The sequence below is a fragment of the Scardinius erythrophthalmus genome (assembly GCF_964197995.2).
Source record: "Scardinius erythrophthalmus genome assembly, chromosome: 2".
In the NCBI taxonomy this organism is placed as follows: Eukaryota; Metazoa; Chordata; class Actinopteri; order Cypriniformes; family Leuciscidae; genus Scardinius; species Scardinius erythrophthalmus.
Window position 1 is genome coordinate 31,058,754 of NC_138222.1, and position 20,366 is coordinate 31,079,119.

The 20,366-nt window shown below is 35.4% G+C and overlaps 1 protein-coding gene across 2 annotated transcripts; it reads left to right on the forward strand.

Annotated features, from left to right (window-relative positions):
* The first annotated feature begins 18,731 nt into the window (after positions 1-18,731).
* On the forward strand, positions 18,732-19,837 carry LOC308707090 (protein C19orf12 homolog). Of its 2 annotated transcripts, XM_081393208.1 has the most exons (3): positions 18,732-18,848; positions 19,079-19,247; positions 19,351-19,837. In XM_081393208.1, the coding sequence occupies exons 2-3, from the start codon at positions 19,088-19,090 to the stop codon at positions 19,614-19,616; spliced, it is 426 nt and encodes a 141-aa protein (XP_081249334.1). In that variant the 5' UTR covers positions 18,732-18,848; positions 19,079-19,087; the 3' UTR covers positions 19,617-19,837. The 2 variants fall into 2 exon arrangements, with proteins under 2 accessions (XP_081249334.1, XP_081249335.1); XM_081393209.1 differs by having other exon boundaries at positions 18,810-19,247.
* Positions 19,838-20,366: the final 529 nt, after the last annotated feature.

Below are 20,366 nucleotides of genomic sequence, written 5' to 3' on the forward strand. Positions count from 1 at the left end.
TGCTTTTCGCATTAAGTAGATCATGTGATGGCAAAACACATGGTCTTTGTGTTTGCTGGTTAATAATTGCCCCACGAGGACCAATTTGCCAGCGCCAGTTTGGCTGGTACACCCATGTGACTCGTATCCCCCGACTTTACAACCTCATGACCCACGCACACACACACACTCACCCCCACACACACAAAACCTCCTTGAGTACAATTTCAGGTAGAGATATGGCTCTTGAGTGTATACCTGCTGATATGTATTTGTGATTAACTTTGAGTAATAATAGAAGTGTGGTTTGCTAGAATATAGGTTGGAATCCTATAGACTTATGTTCCTTGAAAGGAATTCCTCAGTCATGTCCTGTTGTAATCCTCCCCCAGACCATAAAACTTTATGACCCAGAGCTGCATCTCATCCAGTTCCTGCAAGCCCACATTCCATACACTTCCACATAGTACATTACCAAAATGTTGATATGTATTCCTATGTTTCTCAAGTGTCTTCACATGCCGTAACGGAAACACTGACAATTTTATTGTATGTTTAATCGAGCTTTATTTGTGTGTAATGATGCATATGAACGTAACGTTATGTGTGTCCAAAGTCTACCTGTAATTCTTGGTATCTGTCTGACCGTCCTGTTTTAATTCAATCAGTCCCACCTAAGTTATATAAGTAACATCTTTAGTTCAGTATGTATAATCCTAAGATGAAATATGAATTATTTCGTTCAGGAGACATATGGTGAAAGTAGGCGTTTTCTCCTTCACACAAAGAGAATTCTCCCGCCTCAGAAAAGACAATCTGATTCGCTGTCGTTCCAAGAGAAGGCGTAAACAGATGTTTGCTTAAAAGGAAGAAACCCCCTCATCACACTCTCTTCCTGCCTCTTCCTGCCTCTTTCCGGATCTCTCTTCATCCTCTTCTCCACGGCTCCAAGAAACATCTGAAAGGCTCCGGCCTTCTCCTCGCTCGAACACATGTTCGAGCCATAGCAGCCGTTCTTTGCAACTAAGTTATATCTTGCCTCTTCCTTCACGGAAGACGAAGACGAACTTTCTCGGTAACGTTACATTTCAGTGAGCCTTTTCAAGCTTCGCGCGACACCGGAAGACGCAGCAGAACAGGACACGCGCGCCCCCTCTTCTTCAGCCAGACCAGAAAGAGCACAGAAACTTGCAAGTAGGCTACATTGTCTGATAAAAGCTGTTTTCCCGGTGTCTCGTGAACCTAGGTTTCTGTATGTAATAATTACTAGCTTTTCCCTTCTCTATATTTCTTTCTTGCTTTCTTTATTTCATTGCATTCTGATCACTTATGTTCTTGTTTGTTTAAATGTTTGTTTGTTTGTTTATTGTTTGCATTTTTACGTACGTTTTATATTCGTAGCTCATAATCTCTAGTTTTGCATTTATTAAAATTCATAAATACTTTTCACTGCCTCTGTGTTTGAAGAATCCACTTTTTATGAAGTCAATGAAATCAAAGATCTTATTTAAGCTACCAGCTCGATATTGGACTACATTCAGTAGTTTTAATTTATAAACTCAGAAAGTTGGGTGTCCGTGGCCAGGACATGAAACTCTCTTGAAGTTTGTGAATAAGTTACCTCTTCTTGACTGTAATGATTTTACATTTGTTTCGCTGGACGAATTAAATGTTGGTCAGATAGTTATAGAACAAGGTAAGCTCGATAATTGATAAAATAAATGTACATGCGACTTATGAATTATGACCATGAGTCATAAATATTAATATTCACAAGATTCCCCATATTCTTGAGCTAATTCATATTTACCCCGAGTCGTACGTTACATGTTTTGGTGGAGTTATTTTAGGCAGTTTCAAACTTTATTTGGTGGGAACAAATTCAGTTTCAGTGAATGTGTATTATTGGTATTAATAATTGTAACGTTACACGCGCGTTTTGAATTGTGAGGTAAAGTCTAAGCATTTTTAATCACTGTTAAGAGCTAAAACTGCAGTTCATGACATTACATTGTGTCTCTGTAAAGACGAAGCAAAACTCTTTACAGTTAGTACATGTAATATGATTTAAACCGACTAAATGAAGACGAAGGATCTCTTTTAGGACGAAGACGTAAATCTGATAGTTTTTCAGTCGTAATAGGCCTTATTATATATAATACGTTAACGATAAACTCCTGGTCAGAAATTGGCGTCGCGATCCAATTTCGTAAACCTACGCAAAAATCATAAAAGTGCTATTTTTGATTTAATGCTTATGGGAGAGGAGCAGATGCAATAATTCCTGTTCCTGTAATGAACAGAAGATAATACCTGTTCAGAGCTGTAGTAATAAAACAGAAGATAATGCCTGTTTGCTCACAGTTTCTAATTAATTAAAACAAGAAGTTTTAATACCTGTTTTTATTGTAAACCATTTCATATATAATGTGTAATTGGAGACCAGTTTTATGAATTAAAACAGATGATAATCCCTGTTATTATTCTAAACCGTCTCAATGTGTAATGTAAAATGTGTAATTTAATAGATGTGTAATTCCTATTAGTCACATGTTATGAAACTCGTGTAATTTTCCGCATGCAACAGAGCGCGAAATACTCGTGATCCCACAGAAAAAAATCTGCTGAATCACGCCACTGACCGACACTAGAGGGCAGCCTCTAGGTGTGTGGCAGTTCTCAAATCACGCGCCCCACACCGACGTCATCCTGCGTAAGCGTCGCTTCCCCCTGACGTCAGCCTGCACGAGCGCAACTACGCCATCTCGTGGCGTTCTAAGATAATACCTGCTTTCAATTTCTTTTTCTCTCTGCATTCATTTTCTCTCTCAAATACTTAACTGCATTCAAAGCTTAGCTTATGCTGATATTATTTGGAGTTAGACAATTCCTTTTTCTGTTTTTGACTGTCACACTTTAAGTGAAGTTCTAAAAAACTTTTTGAGTTAAAGCTTAGACAGTCTCAGTCTGCATTGGTGTCTCATTGCTACCCTCTTCGTTTGATTATTTTTATAAGCAATACTAATAACTTCAGTGTTATTGTAAGGATTATAGGAAGTCATTCTGAATTTCAGTTTTAATTATTTTAGTATTGATACATCACTGTATCATTCTAATTTTCTTTCCTTCCTTATTATTATTACTTTGGACATCTCCTTGCATGCTTAGTTGAATTTCAATCTAAACTAGTTTGAATTTGAATTTAAAATTTTGTTTACTCAACCAGGTAGACCACTGAGAGGACATACGCCCCTCACCTTTGTGGCACAAACCCACTGCCGGGGCCTATCCCTCTGCCTGCGTCTCAAGCCTGTGTTGTTTATTCAAAATTTATTTCATTGATAATTATTTTTTTTTTCTCTTCTCCAGTCTCTCCAAGGGGGGGTAGGTTATTCTGATAAATCACTATCAGTTATCATAATTTCCCTTTTTGTTGTATCACTATTTTATTTTTATTTTATTTTTTTTTTCTTTGTAAAGCCTTTACCTCTGACTCCTGCATACATAGTTACTCAATTTGATGAAACCAGAAAGCCTTAATTTACATTGAGTCTAACCTCGTAATCCCTTATTGTGTATCTATTGGCAGGACTCAGTCAGTGTTTATAGGCTTAGGCCTCTTTATTTTTATTTTATAACACTCCCCGTGTTATTGTTTGTGACATTTCATTGCAGACCAATTCACTTCCTTGTGTTGTGTTTCCCTTTTCTTCCCTACCTCTAACTTTGCCTTTCTCCATTCTGTTGTGATTTGTTTCTCTCATTTCACTCACAGACAGAACCTAAGAGAGACCCCAGGAAAGCGAATAGAGTAACGATCAGAGCCGGCGTCATTAGACGACCCCCAGGCTACCGCCTGTCAAAATCTCTATTGTGGGTTTATCCATACCCACAAAATTGGCTCCGCTAACTGTCGGCATCAGTTAGCCCCGAAATTCTCATAGACGGCATAGCCGTATGAGTATAGCTCATTTGACCCTAAAACAAACTTGCATTTTGTCTCTTTTTTTTTGTGTGCTGTGCTTCTCTCACCACAGTAAGCAGAGATGTCGAGCTCACCCAGTTCCACAGAAGACCTGGAGGACCGAGCACACACACAGAACCGTCTAGACCAGCTACTCTTCCTGACCGAGGAAGAGGACGAGACGGACACGACGCTGCAACAGGAAGTTGAAAGACTTCAAAATGCCCTAGATGATCTTCATCGGCACACAGAACAAAGGCAGCAGTCGGAGGAACTCACCCGGAAGGAACTCAACGAAAGGCTCCAACAGGCTGAAGCTCTCCTTGAGAGAGCAGAGACTAAAATCCATCAGCTCACTCAGCAGAGACACGAGCTCCAAGATGAACTTGACACTGTTCATGCAGAACTAAAACATGCTTACAGACTGCAGAGTGTCTGGAACGGAGAAACACACATCACAGAGTTTCTCCCGGTCAGCCAAACACCAAAAGCTGAGGGGGGCGGAGCTGTAAAGGGTCAGAATCCTCTCCAGACGGATTGGGCCCCCAGCAACAGCTCTCCTCCCAAAAGCCTTGATAAACTAGCCCGCAACATCCCTACGTTTGCCGGAGACCACAGTGTCAATTCGTACCTTCAAGACATTGACTTTCACCTGCAAACTGTCGCCAACCTGACAGCTTGGGACAAATTCTACCTGTTACGAATCACCGCAAGTAGAGATGTGCGTAGTTTTCTGGACCGCCAACCACAGGCGGTCAAAGCAGATTACAAGCAACTGCGACAAGCTTTGATCCGCAAATTCTCTGATCCAGAGGCAGACCAAGGGTTTATCGCGGCCTTTGACGTAAAGCAGGGCCGACTTGAGCCCCCACACTCCTATTATGACCGACTCCGACAAACGTTCTTCGGAGCAACCAACTCCCCAGGTATGGAAGAGGATGTGAATTTCAGAACATTGTTTCTGCGAAATCTACATAGCAGCGTGAGTGGACATCTTGACGTGCTTGTCTGCCCACGAACAATGTCCACTCGAAAACTCAGAGACTTAGTCCACAAGGCTTACACCAAGCAAAGGGCTATGGATGAAAAGACTGTAAAAACACACACAATCTACTCCGTCTCTGAACACTGCTCCGAGCCAGACAGCAGGTGGCAGCACGACTGTGACGGTACTCGTCCAAAGCGTCGGACCCAGCGCTCCGAAAGATTCTGGAACCAGCATCACCCGCCGTCCAGAACTCCAAGCCCTGACCGTCAAACCTGTAGCCACTCTCTCCAGAACCCTGATGAGCCTGAGTCGTCTTACACAACAGATGAAGACAGTGCAGCCACGTCTGACACCGACACAGAAAACGAACACTGACCCCTACTGCTTCGAGGTCATCTCTGACCTGCAGTGAGTAACCAGACTGATGTCTGCGCCACATACATACCACCATCACGATTGCAGTGATTACACAGCACGAACAAACTTTACCAACTACACTGCACGCCTCAGAGCCGCTTACGACACCTCAGCTGTGTACAAAGAAGGTCATGCGGGCCTCTGATGAACAGACCTTTCCTATGCCAACAATGATGCCCCAACGCCACTCGTGAGACATCGAAGCATGTGGCATACCAACCTCAGCGAAGCAACAAGACTGTCCTAGTCAACCAAGGACATCCATCGCTGAAATTTTTCCTCCCTTTCTCTCTCTCTCTCTTTTTCCTCCAACAGGATGCTGTGGTGGTTCGTGAGGAAGCAGCCACAATCGGACATCACCAGGCCCGGCATCCGGCATCGCATTAAGAGAGAACACCCCCGGCTCCTGATCCCCAAGGCAGGACTCACAGTCAGGAAGTCTAACACTGTGATGGGCATCTCCACGGTCATCGACCACCTCAACCTCACTTGAGCTGAGTCATCAGCCTAACAACCACCTGCTAGTTTTCCATCATGATCCACCTGCCATCCATTGTGCCTATTTGTTGTTCAACGAATTCCATCCTGAATTTCTTTTAACAAAAAGGGGGACTGTAGCCACAACGACATCTGCTTTTCGCATTAAGTAGATCATGTGATGGCAAAACACATGGTCTTTGTGTTTGCTGGTTAATAATTGCCCCACGAGGACCAATTTGCCAGCGCCAGTTTGGCTGGTACACCCATGTGACTCGTATCCCCCGACTTTACAACCTCATGACCCACGCACACACACACACTCACCCCCACACACACAAAACCTCCTTGAGTACAATTTCAGGTAGAGATATGGCTCTTGAGTGTATACCTGCTGATATGTATTTGTGATTAACTTTGAGTAATAATAGAAGTGTGGTTTGCTAGAATATAGGTTGGAATCCTATAGACTTATGTTCCTTGAAAGGAATTCCTCAGTCATGTCCTGTTGTAATCCTCCCCCAGACCATAAAACTTTATGACCCAGAGCTGCATCTCATCCAGTTCCTGCAAGCCCACATTCCATACACTTCCACATAGTACATTACCAAAATGTTGATATGTATTCCTATGTTTCTCAAGTGTCTTCACATGCCGTAACGGAAACACTGACAATTTTATTGTATGTTTAATCGAGCTTTATTTGTGTGTAATGATGCATATGAACGTAACGTTATGTGTGTCCAAAGTCTACCTGTAATTCTTGGTATCTGTCTGACCGTCCTGTTTTAATTCAATCAGTCCCACCTAAGTTATATAAGTAACATCTTTAGTTCAGTATGTATAATCCTAAGATGAAATATGAATTATTTCGTTCAGGAGACATATGGTGAAAGTAGGCGTTTTCTCCTTCACACAAAGAGAATTCTCCCGCCTCAGAAAAGACAATCTGATTCGCTGTCGTTCCAAGAGAAGGCGTAAACAGATGTTTGCTTAAAAGGAAGAAACCCCCTCATCACACTCTCTTCCTGCCTCTTCCTGCCTCTTCCTGCCTCTTTCCGGATCTCTCTTCATCCTCTTCTCCACGGCTCCAAGAAACATCTGAAAGGCTCCGGCCTTCTCCTCGCTCGAACACATGTTCGAGCCATAGCAGCCGTTCTTTGCAACTAAGTTATATCTTGCCTCTTCCTTCACGGAAGACGAAGACGAACTTTCTCGGTAACGTTACATTTCAGTGAGCCTTTTCAAGCTTCGCGCGACACCGGAAGACGCAGCAGAACAGGACACGCGCGCCCCCTCTTCTTCAGCCAGACCAGAAAGAGCACAGAAACTTGCAAGTAGGCTACATTGTCTGATAAAAGCTGTTTTCCCGGTGTCTCGTGAACCTAGGTTTCTGTATGTAATAATTACTAGCTTTTCCCTTCTCTATATTTCTTTCTTGCTTTCTTTATTTCATTGCATTCTGATCACTTATGTTCTTGTTTGTTTAAATGTTTGTTTGTTTGTTTATTGTTTGCATTTTTACGTACGTTTTATATTCGTAGCTCATAATCTCTAGTTTTGCATTTATTAAAATTCATAAATACTTTTCACTGCCTCTGTGTTTGAAGAATCCACTTTTTATGAAGTCAATGAAATCAAAGATCTTATTTAAGCTACCAGCTCGATATTGGACTACATTCAGTAGTTTTAATTTATAAACTCAGAAAGTTGGGTGTCCGTGGCCAGGACATGAAACTCTCTTGAAGTTTGTGAATAAGTTACCTCTTCTTGACTGTAATGATTTTACATTTGTTTCGCTGGACGAATTAAATGTTGGTCAGATAGTTATAGAACAAGGTAAGCTCGATAATTGATAAAATAAATGTACATGCGACTTATGAATTATGACCATGAGTCATAAATATTAATATTCACAAGATTCCCCATATTCTTGAGCTAATTCATATTTACCCCGAGTCGTACGTTACAGAATGTATTATTACATTGTAATAAAGGTATAATTTCACAATGTATTATTATACTGTAATAAAGGTATAATAACACAATGTATTTTTACATTGTAATAAATGTATAATAACACAATGTATTATTACACTGTAATAAAGGTATTATAAGACAATGTATTATTACACTGTAATAAAGGTATAATAACACAATGTATTATTATACTGTGATAAATGTATAATTTCACAATGTATTACATTGACATAAAGGTATAATTTCACAATGTATTATTACATTGTAAAAAGGTATAATAGCACAATGTATTATTACACTGTAATAAAGGTATAATTTCACAAAGAATTATATTTTAATAAAAGTATAATTTCACAATGTATTACATTGTCATAAAGGTATAATTTCACAATGTATTATTACATTGTAATAAATGTATAATACCACAATGTATTATTATTACACTGTAATGAAGGTATAATACCACAATGTGTTATTACACTGTAATAAAGTTATAATAGCACAGTGTATTATTACACTGTAATAGAGGTATAATTTCACAATGAATTATTATATTTTAATAAAAGTATAATAACACAGTGTATTATTACACTGTAATAAAGGTATAATAAGACAATGTATCATTACACTATAATAAAGGTAGAATTACACAATGTATTATGGGACTGTAATACATGTATAATAAAAATGTATTATTACACTGTAATAAAGGTATAATAACACAATGTATTATTACACTATATTAAAGGTATGATAAGACAATGTGTTATTACACTGTAATAAAGGTATAATTACACAATGTATTATTATACTGTCATAAAGTTATACTACACAATTTATTATTACATTGTAATAAATGTATAATAACACAATGTATTATTAAACTGTAATAAAGGTATTATAAAACAATGCATTACTACACTGTAATAAAGGTATAATAGCACAGTGTATTATTACACTGTAATGAAGGTATAATTACACAATGTATTATTACACTGTGATAAATGTATAATAGCACAATGTATTTCATTATCATAAAGGTATAATAGCACAATGTATTATTACATTGTCATAAAGGTAGAATTTGACAATGTATTATTACACTGTAATAAAGGTATAATACCAAAATGTGTTATTACACTGTAATAAAGGTATAATAGCACAGTGTATTATTACTCTTTAATAAAGGTATAATTTCACAATGTATTATGGCACTGTAAAAAAGTAGAATCACACAATGTATTAAGGGACTGTAATAAATGTATAATAAGAATGTATTATTACACTGTAATAAATGTATAATTACACAATGTATTATTACATTGTAATAAAGGTATAATTTCACAAAATTATTATTATACTGTAATAAAGGTATAATAACACAATGTATTATTACATTGTAATAAATGTATAATAACACAGTGTATTATTACACTGTAATAAAGGTACACTGTAAAAAGTCGTTCAGTGCTATCGTCCATATGACTTCATTTTAAAAACTATATTTATTCCAATAAATTAATTTATTTTTCTTTCTTTGTTTTTTTGAGTTATCAATAAGTAAAAAGTGTGAATATTTTCGTAACTTAATATTTTCTATAATAAAATTAATTTCATTGGACTTCACCATAAATTGATTTTACAAAACTCATTTTAAAAGTTTATACCAGACGTAAAAAGACACGACCCGCCCACCCGCAGCAACGGAAGAACAAGCCCGGGCAAATTGTTCACTCTCGTCTGTTCCAGGAGTTTATTCGACCAGGGTTTTTCCACGGAGCCGGATCATTTATAGCCTACTTCACGTACCCCATGTAAGTAACTCTTTGTATTGTTAAAAGTTTGATTTTACCCTAATTAACGTGTTTGTGTTGTGCAATCTGCAAAAGCATAACGTTACGTTAGCTCTGTTTCCTACAAACTTTTGCGACCCGCCAAATTTGAATGTGCTCTATCCATAGACTGTAAAAAATAGGCTCTATCTCAAACAGCTCGTTAACTTGAGCCACATACTGTATACATCTACATGTGTGTGCAATGTATAAGTTATGTTGTCTTTGAGTGATGGTTTAATGTTTCAGAGGTGTTTCTAACTTCAAAAACATTGTCGTTGCTTCGACATAGTTTAGGAGTGGACGTAAGTTACAGACACACACGAAGCCACAGCTAACTTAACGTTAGCTGAGTGATTATCAATTAGTCCAAAGCTGTTTAATTATGGTAAAGCATAGTTGAGGCAAATATACGGCAGTTCATCTTTCACAAATGTGTACGCTCACAATGTACTCTATGCATAGGCCTAACTCATTACCCAAATTTCATATTTCTATTGCTCTGTAATTATTGGGTGCAGATGTCTAACTCCTGCCTCTTGATATATTTATATTTTGCTGATGCATTTTAAAACCATTTGTTTAAGTGAAAATATTTTTTTTGACTAATTTATTTGTATTAACATCCCTCCTCCCAATATTGTAATTAGTTATGCCTGTAGGTGCTGTATGATGATATTATTACAAAAATTCAGTGGGGTTTTTACACGAGGTTTCAGATTATTTTCTAAGATAAGTTCTGCGATGAACTAAAGTTAATCATTCTTGTTTTGTTCAGCAGGATAATCTTCACTTGTATTTTAAGTGTATTTTTTAAAGGGCTTTCATCACACTTGTATTCAAAAGGCTAACTAACTTTTTTTTTCTCTCCCCAGATGGGATGGCCCTGTAAATTGTGCAGCACTGTGGTACAAGGAAAGAGTGACATTTTAAAGCATTGTATACTGCATCAGGGGACCTTTGGACACGGCCATGCCTTGCCTTGTATTCATATAGATTGCCCATGTTCTTTTAAATCCTGGAGTACCTTCCACTCTCGCCTCTCAAGATACCACCCAGAAGCTAAATCCCTTAATTCACCACAGGTAAGTCTTTCATTTACCTGCATTTTGTGTCAAAACCCTGGATTTTACAATGAAGAGGATTTTTTTGAACACATTTGTTTTCCATCAACAAATGAGATTGTTTGTCTTAAATACTTCATTTTTATCTCAAAGGGGGCTGCAGAGACCACTGTTCATGAGGACCTGAAAAAGAAAGATATGAGCATCTATGTCTGCCGTGAGCCAGATGCAGTAGGAATCATCATTGAGGGAATACCAGTCCTTACCAATCTTGGAAATCTGGCCAAAGCATGCTGCTTGGGTTGACATATGCACTTAATCTCGAGTATCCATCCAAGGTTTCAAAAACATTTGAGGTGTTTCAAAAACTTTTCATGGGACTTGACACACTGTGCCCAAAACCAAGCCCCAAGTTCATGACTCTGAAAAACAAGCTCCTTGCCTAGGCACTCAGACATGACAGACTGTCACTCTGCACTTGTGAACATCTGGTTTCTTTGTCTGTTCAACATCATTATACATTGGACATAACATTGAATTTTTCAGGATGTTATAATGGTTTGTCCTTGTCATGTTTTATACTATGCTGCAGGTCATACTTTCTGGTGTGAAAAAGTTTATATTTTATACACACAAAATAGCCCTGCTGTGAAGCTGCACTTTAAAAACTGGTCAGTTAGTGGGATCAGTGAGATGTTTAACTAAAGATGTTTAAAAATATTTACACACGCTGTAAAGGTATTATGCTAAGCTGTACATTTTAAGTTGAGGAGATGATCATGCTTGTGAACTGTAATGTAAGTGTTAAAATGTTTCAATATTATGTACACACTGTACTGTAAATGTATTTTACTAACCAGCAGTTTATAAGCTGCAATGATTTAATAAATGTTGGAAATTGACATAGTAGCACCTAATTATTTGAAGCCGTTCCAAAACAAAGAAAGGGCAAATTGGTCAAAATTAATAAATCAGAAGACATTAACTAGTATTTTTCCATTTAAATGTTACCTATTTTAATTAAGTCTAATGTGTATAATATGCTGATATTTTTTACATTGATTGTACTCAATTTATTGGCTTTTTCTGAAAATGCTACTTAATATTTTTGCATACATTGAAATGTACATTATTAAGTTGTCCTTACTCAAAATATCAGTTAGTTCACTAAACTTGCAAAAAGTAGTTGGAAAATGTTGCCTTAATATTTTTGAGTTGAATCTAAGTAACAGTTTTTACAGTGTATAATAAGACAATGTATTATTACACTGTAATAAAGGTATAAGACAATGTATCATTACACTGTAATAAAGGTATAATTAGACAATGTATTAATACACTGTGATAAATGTATAATAGCACAATGTATTTCATTGTCATAAAGGTATAATAGCACAATGTATTATTAAATTGTAATAAAGGTATAATAACACAATGTATTATTACATTGTAATAAAGGTATAATAACACAGTTTATTGTTACACTGTAATAAAAGTATAATAAGACAATGTACCATTACACTGTAATAAAGGTATAATACCACAATGTGTTATTACACTGTGATAAGTGTATAATAACACAATGTATTATTACACTGTAATAAAGGTATAATAACACAATGTATTATTACATTGTAATAAATGTATAATAAGACAATGTATTATTACACTGTAATAAATGTATAATAACACAATGTATTATTACACTGTAATAAAGGTATAATTACACAATGTATTATGGCACTGTAATGAAGGTATAATTACACAACGTATTATTACACTGTGATAAATGTATAATAGCACAATGTATTTCATTGTCATAAAGGTATAATAGCACAATGTATTATTACATTGTAATAAATGTATAATTACACATTGTATTATTACATTGTAATAAAGGTATAATTTCGCAATGTATTATTAAATTGTAATAAATGTATAATAACACAATGTATTATTACACTGTAATAAAGGTATTATAAGACAATGTATTATTACACTGTAATAAAGGTATAATAAGACAATGTATCATTACACTGTAATAAAGGTATAATAACACAATGTATTATTACATTGTAATAAATGTATAATAACACAATGTATTATTACACTGTAATAAAGGTATTATAAGACAATGTGTCATTACACTGTAATAAAGGTATAATACCCAAATGTGTTATGACACTGTAATAAAGGTATAATAACACAGTGTATTATTACACTGTAATAAAGGTATAATAAGACAATGTGTTATTACACTGTAATAAAGGTATAATACTACATTGTGTTATTACACTGTAATAAAGGTATAATAAAACAATGTATTATTACACTGTAATGAAGGTGTAATACAATGTATCATTACACTGTAATAAAGGTATAATACCACAATGTATTATTACACTGTAATAAAGGTATAATTACACAATGTATTATGGCACTGTAATGAAGGTATAATTACACAACGTATTATTACACTGTGATAAATGTATAATAGCACAATGTATTTCATTGTCATAAAGTTATAATAGCACAATGTATTATTACATTGTAATAAATGTATAATTACACATTGTATTATTACATTGTAATAAAGGTATAATTTCGCAATGTATTATTACATTGTAATAAATGTATAATAACACAATGTATTATTACACTGTAATAAAGGTATTATAAGACAATGTAATATTACACTGTAATAAAGGTGTAATAAGACAATGTATCATTACACTGGAATAAAGGTATAATAACACAATGTATTATTACATTGTAATAAATGTATAATAACACAATGTATTATTACACTGTAATAAAGTTATTATAAGACAATGTGTCATTACACTGTAATAAGGGCATAATACCCAAATGTGTTATGACACTGTAATAAAGGTATAATAACACAATGTGTTATTACACTGTAATAAAGGTATAATACTACATTGTGTTATTACACTGTAATAAAGGTATTAAAAGACAATGAATTATTACACTGTAATAAAGGTATAATACCACAATGTGTTATTACACTGTAATAAAGGTATAATACTACATTGTGTTATTACACTGTAATAAAGGTATTAAAAGACAATGAATTATTACACTGTAATAAAGGTATAATAGCACAATGTGTTATTACACTGTAATAAAGGTATAATACTACATTGTGCTATTACACTGTAATAAAGGTATTATAAAACAATGTATTATTACACTGTAATAAAGGTATAATTACACAATGTATTATGGCACTGTAATGAAGGTATAATTACACAACGTATTATTACACTGTGATAAATGTATAATAGCACAATGTATTTCATTGTCATAAAGGTATAATAGCACAATGTATTATTACATTGTAATAAATGTATAATTACACATTGTATTATTACATTGTAATAAAGGTATAATTTCGCAATGTATTATTACATTGTAATAAATGTATAATAACACAATGTATTATTACACTGTAATAAATGTATAATAACACAATGTATTATTACATAGTAATAAATGTATAATAACACAATGTGTTATTACACTGTAATAAAGGTATAATAACACAATGTATAATTACACTATATTAAAGGTATAATAACACAATGTATTATTACACTGTAATAAAGGTATAATAACACATTGTATAATTACACTATATTAAAGGTATAATAACACAATGTATCATTACACTGTAATAAAGGTATAATAACACAATGTATTATTACATTGTAATAAAGGTATAATTTCACAATGTATTATTATACTGTAATAAAGGTATAATGACACAATGTATTATTACATTGTATTAAAAGTATAATAACACAGTTTATTATTACACTCTAATAAAGGTATAATAAGACAATGTATTATGGCAATGTAAAAAAGTAGAATCACACAATGTATTATGGGACTGTAATAAATGTATAATAAGAATGTATTATTACACTGTAATAAAGGTATAATAACACAATGTGTTCTTACACTGTAATAATGGAATAATAGCACAGTGTATTATTACACTGTAATGAAAATATAATTACACAATGTATTATTACACTGTAATGAAAATATAATTACACAATGTATTATGGCACTGTAATTAAGGTATAATTACACAATGTATTATTACACTGTAATAAAGGTATAATACCACAATGTGTTATTACACTGTAATAAAGGTATAATAGCACAATGTATTATTACACTGTGATAAAGGTATTATAAGACAATGTATTATTACAACTCTAATAAAGGTATTTTAAGACAATGTGTTATTACACTGTAATAAAGGTATAATAACACAGTGTATTATTACACTGTAATAAAGGTATAATAGCACAGTGTATTATTACACTGTAATAAAGGTATAATAACACAATGTATTATTACACTGTAATAAAGGCATAATGACACTGTAATAAAGGCATAATGACACAATGTATTATTACTCTGTAATAAAGGTATAAATACACTCTAATCAGAGGTAAAATTAGGCCAGGTCCACATGTCCACAACACACCCTGCTGGAGCTCAGCTCCATCTCATTCAACACCAAATATTTTTATTCCACTTGAATTATTTTTCATCTCATGGCAACTACATGGCATGATATTGAATAATTAGCAAGACTACACAGAGACAGCCAGGCTACATGGAATTATCAGACGTATAATGCATAATGCATCAATCTCTGCGTTCCTTGGTTCAGCACCCCGCCCACAGTCATTAAGGGAAAACTGTCACAATTCTAAGCGTAACAGCGACGTTACGCAAACAGCTAGAGCGATCGAGTTGCTACCACTGAAGTCACTGTTTACTGTTCACTGTTTAAAGTCACTGAGTTGCTACCATGTTTACAGTCTTGAATCTTTGATTTTTTTTTTTTTGTTGCCAAATCAAATGTTTTATGGTCAAGATTCATCTCGTAGCTGGCTGCCTTGGTTTCAGACATAAAACTCTTTATATCAGCACTTTAATGAAACGTCAATGGAGATATTTAATGGGGAAAACACTTCGGAAAAAAGAGCCGTTAAAAAATGGTGATCTGTTGAAATCTAGGTCAAATGAAAGCGAAGCTCGTTCTTCTTTGAAGTCTGCATCTACTGGACAGATGGCGCCTCCCCATTGCTCCGGTAAGTGATAACAATAAAAGGAAACAATAAAGTCAAATAATAAAAATAGGTAAAAAAAGAAATGTTAGCTGTCTGTATGTTTAACCATTCAATTGAGCTAACGTTAATGTTAGCGAGCTCAGTAACATAAGCTAAGTTAGTTGACATTGCTCAGGCCCAATTTAAACTCTGATTACAGTTTATACCTTAATTACAGAGTAATAATACATTGTGTAATTATACATTTATTAAAATGTAACAATAAATGTTTAATTATAACTTTATTACAGCGTGATAATACATTGTGTAATTATACCTTTATTACAGTCTAATAATAAAGTTATTACAGTGTAATAATAAATGTGTAATTATAACTTTATTACAGTGTAATTATACATGTATTACATTCACTGATCTATATATTGACTGGATAGCTCAAGACGTTGTAATCTGCCACTAGGCAGTGAAGCCACCGGAAGTGTTCGAGCGGCCATCTTACGATTACCTACCAGCAGAGGGCTCCAATGCCCGTTATACAGAGATTGGCAGCTCCGACGGTACTTTTAAGATGACCTGCTGTGCAGCATACAAGTGTAAAACGACGTTCACAAAAGGATGTAAAAATTGCCCACAGGTTGTAATTCAAGCCCTATAAGTAGTAATTTATATGCAAAATTGTCGCTATGCCCGTGTTGTTTTCTCCGAGGCAAGAGCTGCCGCTTCTTAAAAAAAACTACGATAAAACAGTCGACAGTAGCCTATAAGAAACCTCAGAGCAGCAATAATCACAAGTGTCTAACAGCGAAACCATTTGACAGCTTCAAAAGAGCTTCGTAGAGAGTCCGTTTACCGTTACATTAACCCATACAATTTGTACTATGCATTTCTTGAACATGTTTGCTAATCAAACACTTTATACGAACAAACTACTAATCTATTAAACACAATCGGTCTACCAACCTTTTACTGTATTGTCAATTGATGTTGATATGCGCGAGGGAGAGAGAGCAATACAGCGCTCGTGTTGTTTGAAGGCGATGAGAGTGCGCGCGCGCGACCGGGGCTCTCGCTCTCTGCTTGTTCTTATGCGCCCTGTCCACTGATCTAAATAATTCGTTGTTGCGACAACTTGAACGATGAACTAATTCCCTCCCTCATTTTGATTTAACGAATTACAAAGTGGCTACAATATAATAAAACGAGGGAACAAATTAGTATAACGTGCTGAGGTAGGCTATTATTATTATTAATTCGTGGCTACGAAACAATATTCACCTGAATATTCACCAATTCACAAAAATATAGGTCTGTACCTTTCACTATTTAATTAATAGTATCAAACTGTTTTTCTTACCTGTGAAGATAGTTTTTCAGTGAAGGCCGACTAGTGTTCTCGTACAGCTTATTATTCCTTTTGCAAAAAAATTGCCATTTTTTAATAAGCAGGATGTTTGCATTGTTAAAATGTACAGGGATATTTTAGATTTAAAAACTGTGTATCTTTAGGCAATGTTTTTTCAGTCAAATCATAAAATTTCCTATTGATTCAATAGTGAGCTCACTAGGGAATACCAATATGGCGGCGCGGTGGCTTCACTGTTTATGACGTCATGAGCTATCCAGTCATTCTATATAGATCAGTGATTATTGCTATTATATCTTTATTACAGTGTAATAATACATTGTGTAACAATGCCTTTATTATGATGTAATAATGAATGTGTAATTATACCTTTATTACAATTTTATAATAAATGTCTAATTATACTTTTATTACAGTGTAATAATACATTGTGTAATTATACGTTTATTACAGTGTAATAATAAATGTGTAATTATACCTTTATTGCAATGTAATTATACATTGTTTAAATATACCTTTAATATGTCCTTCGGATGAGATGTTAAACCGAGGTCCTGACTCTCTGTGGTCATTAAAAATACCATGATGTCCTTCGAAAAAAAGTAGGGGTGTAACCCCGGCATCCTGGCCAAATTTGCCTCTTTGCCTCTGTCCATCATGGCCTCCTAATCATCCCCATACTGTATACTGATTGGCTTTATCACTGTCTCCTCTCTACCAGTAAGCTGGTGTGTGGTGGGCGTTCTGGCACAATATGCCTGCTGTCACATCATCCAGGTGGATGCTGCACATTGGTGGTGGTTGAGGAGATTCCCCCTTCCATGAAAAAGCACTTTTGAGTACCTAGAAAAGCGCTATACAAATGTAACAAATGATTATTATTATTATTATTATTATTATTATTATTATGAGCTTTTTATAAATGAGCTTTCATTTGACCCAGATATCAACAGTGACATCCATTTTTTAACGGCTCTGTTTCCGAAGTGATTTCCCCCGTTCAATATCTCTGTTGACGTTTCATTAAACCACTGATATAAAGAGTTTTAAGTCTGGAACCAAGGCAGCCGCTACGAGATGAATCGTAACCATAAAACATTTGATTCGGACAAAAAAAAAAAAAAAAAAACTTTTGATAACGGCAAAAAAAATAAATAATTCAAGACTGTAAACAGAGGACTTCAGTGATAGCTGCTCGGCCGCTCTAGCTGTTTGCGGGTTTCAATGGTAATGTCGCTGTTACGTGACAGTTTTCATTTGATGGCTGTGGGCGGGGTGCTGAACCAGAGAACGCAGAGATTAATGCATTATGATGTCTGATAATTCCATGTAGCCTGGTTGTCTCTGTGTAGTCTTGCTAATTATGCAGTCTCATATATACCATGTATTTGCCAGGAGATGAAAAATAATTCAAGTGGAAAAACTATTTGGTGCTGAAGGAGACGGAGCTGAGCTCTGTCAGGGTGTGTTGTGGACCTGACGAGGCGGAGCTGCGCTCCGGTGCGCTCCTGCCCAATTTAACCTCTGACTACAACTACAGTCAAATGTAAAGCGCCGAGACTATAGCTCTACTATATAAGCTGAGCAGAGCGCGGAAGTGCACGTATGAATGTGATAGCGAAAGTAACTTTACCATTAAAACCTGCTCGAGTTGAAAGAAAGACACAAAGGTAGGCTAAGAATTGCAAAGCCTTGTTAAGTAAAAACAGAGATGTAGTTTATCAAGTATCTAGAGAGTAGACTTTTTTTTTTAAAAATTGCTGTGCGTCGATCCTATTTTCTCAAACATGAAAAGTAGCGAGGCCTCAAAAATACCCGAAATGATTAAGGGTTGTGTGTCGTTTGCCATTTTTCCTCTTCCTTTATGCATGTGTGCATCGTTGTTTATTGATATTTTCAGCACGTCAAAATGGCAAATCGAAAAGATGATATTATGAAACTCTGCTGTGAAATCTCCGCAAATAAGAAGATAAAAGCAGCAGTTCAGAGCTCAGCGAAAGGAGCCGCAGTGGCTGGTGGAGGTGCTTTTGTAGGAGGTCTGATCGGAGGTCCAGCTGGTATAGCTGTTGGTAATGTCTATCCGTGATTTATTGCTGCCCTCAAACGTCTAGGTCACTTATTAACCACAAGATGGTGCTATAGATTGTTTTTATTTATGTATATTGCTTACAGGTGCTGCTTTGGGAGGTGCGCTGGGAGGATGGATGACCAGTGGCCAGTTCAAGCCACTTCCTGAGATCCTCATGGAGTTGGCTCCTACACAGCAGGATAAACTGTACTCTGATATCATGGCAGTAATGGGTACACTGAAATGGACTGACCTCCCTCAGTTAATAGCTCTAGTTAATGGGAATACCGCTCTACATGAGCAGGTTCTGTCTGCTATACTCAATTACACTAAAACTCAGCTCAAAGCTGATGTGAAGTTTGAAGATTGAACACTGAGGGTGAATGTCACATGCACAATTTTAACCCTCATCCTTCCCTCTGGTCATTTTGACCAAAAATTATTATATATAGCCTATATATTTTTTAATTAAACATTGAGTGTTCGTCGTAGTGGTCCATGACCTTAGGACCTTACTTGAACTTGGAATAGCCTAACATTTACTGGATTCAAGGAGTTTGTGTGATCTAAATAAAAAAATGAACAATTATCCTTCCTTTGTGGGTCAATTTGACCTCCATTAGAATTAATGGAATGTGAGGATTATTTTTTTTTATTTAGATTTTTTGATTTTTCAAAAGAAATATAAAGAATCTGGCAAAATCCAGAATAAACATACACACAAATTAAGGCATGACACACGCGCACACACACACACACACACACACACACACACACACACACACACACACACACACACACCTAGGAATTCTTCTAGGAATTTTTCTTCAATTTTTTCAAATATAAATCAATCAGTCACAATGCAGACTGCTCGATATGAAGTTGTTAGATTTAAAAGTAGAACTTGCAATAGGCCTATGTAGGCCTATCAGACAGTTTACATTTTTGACAAATGTCAAATGGGCAACTAAAACATGTAATAATACACAATCATGTAAATACACACATGCCCATGTAAATCATTTATTAAAGTTGTCACAATGCAAAATGTGTAATTTAGGTGTCACTGCTGAATGGACATACATGCATGAAATACACAATGTCGATTGTGTAAATGCGA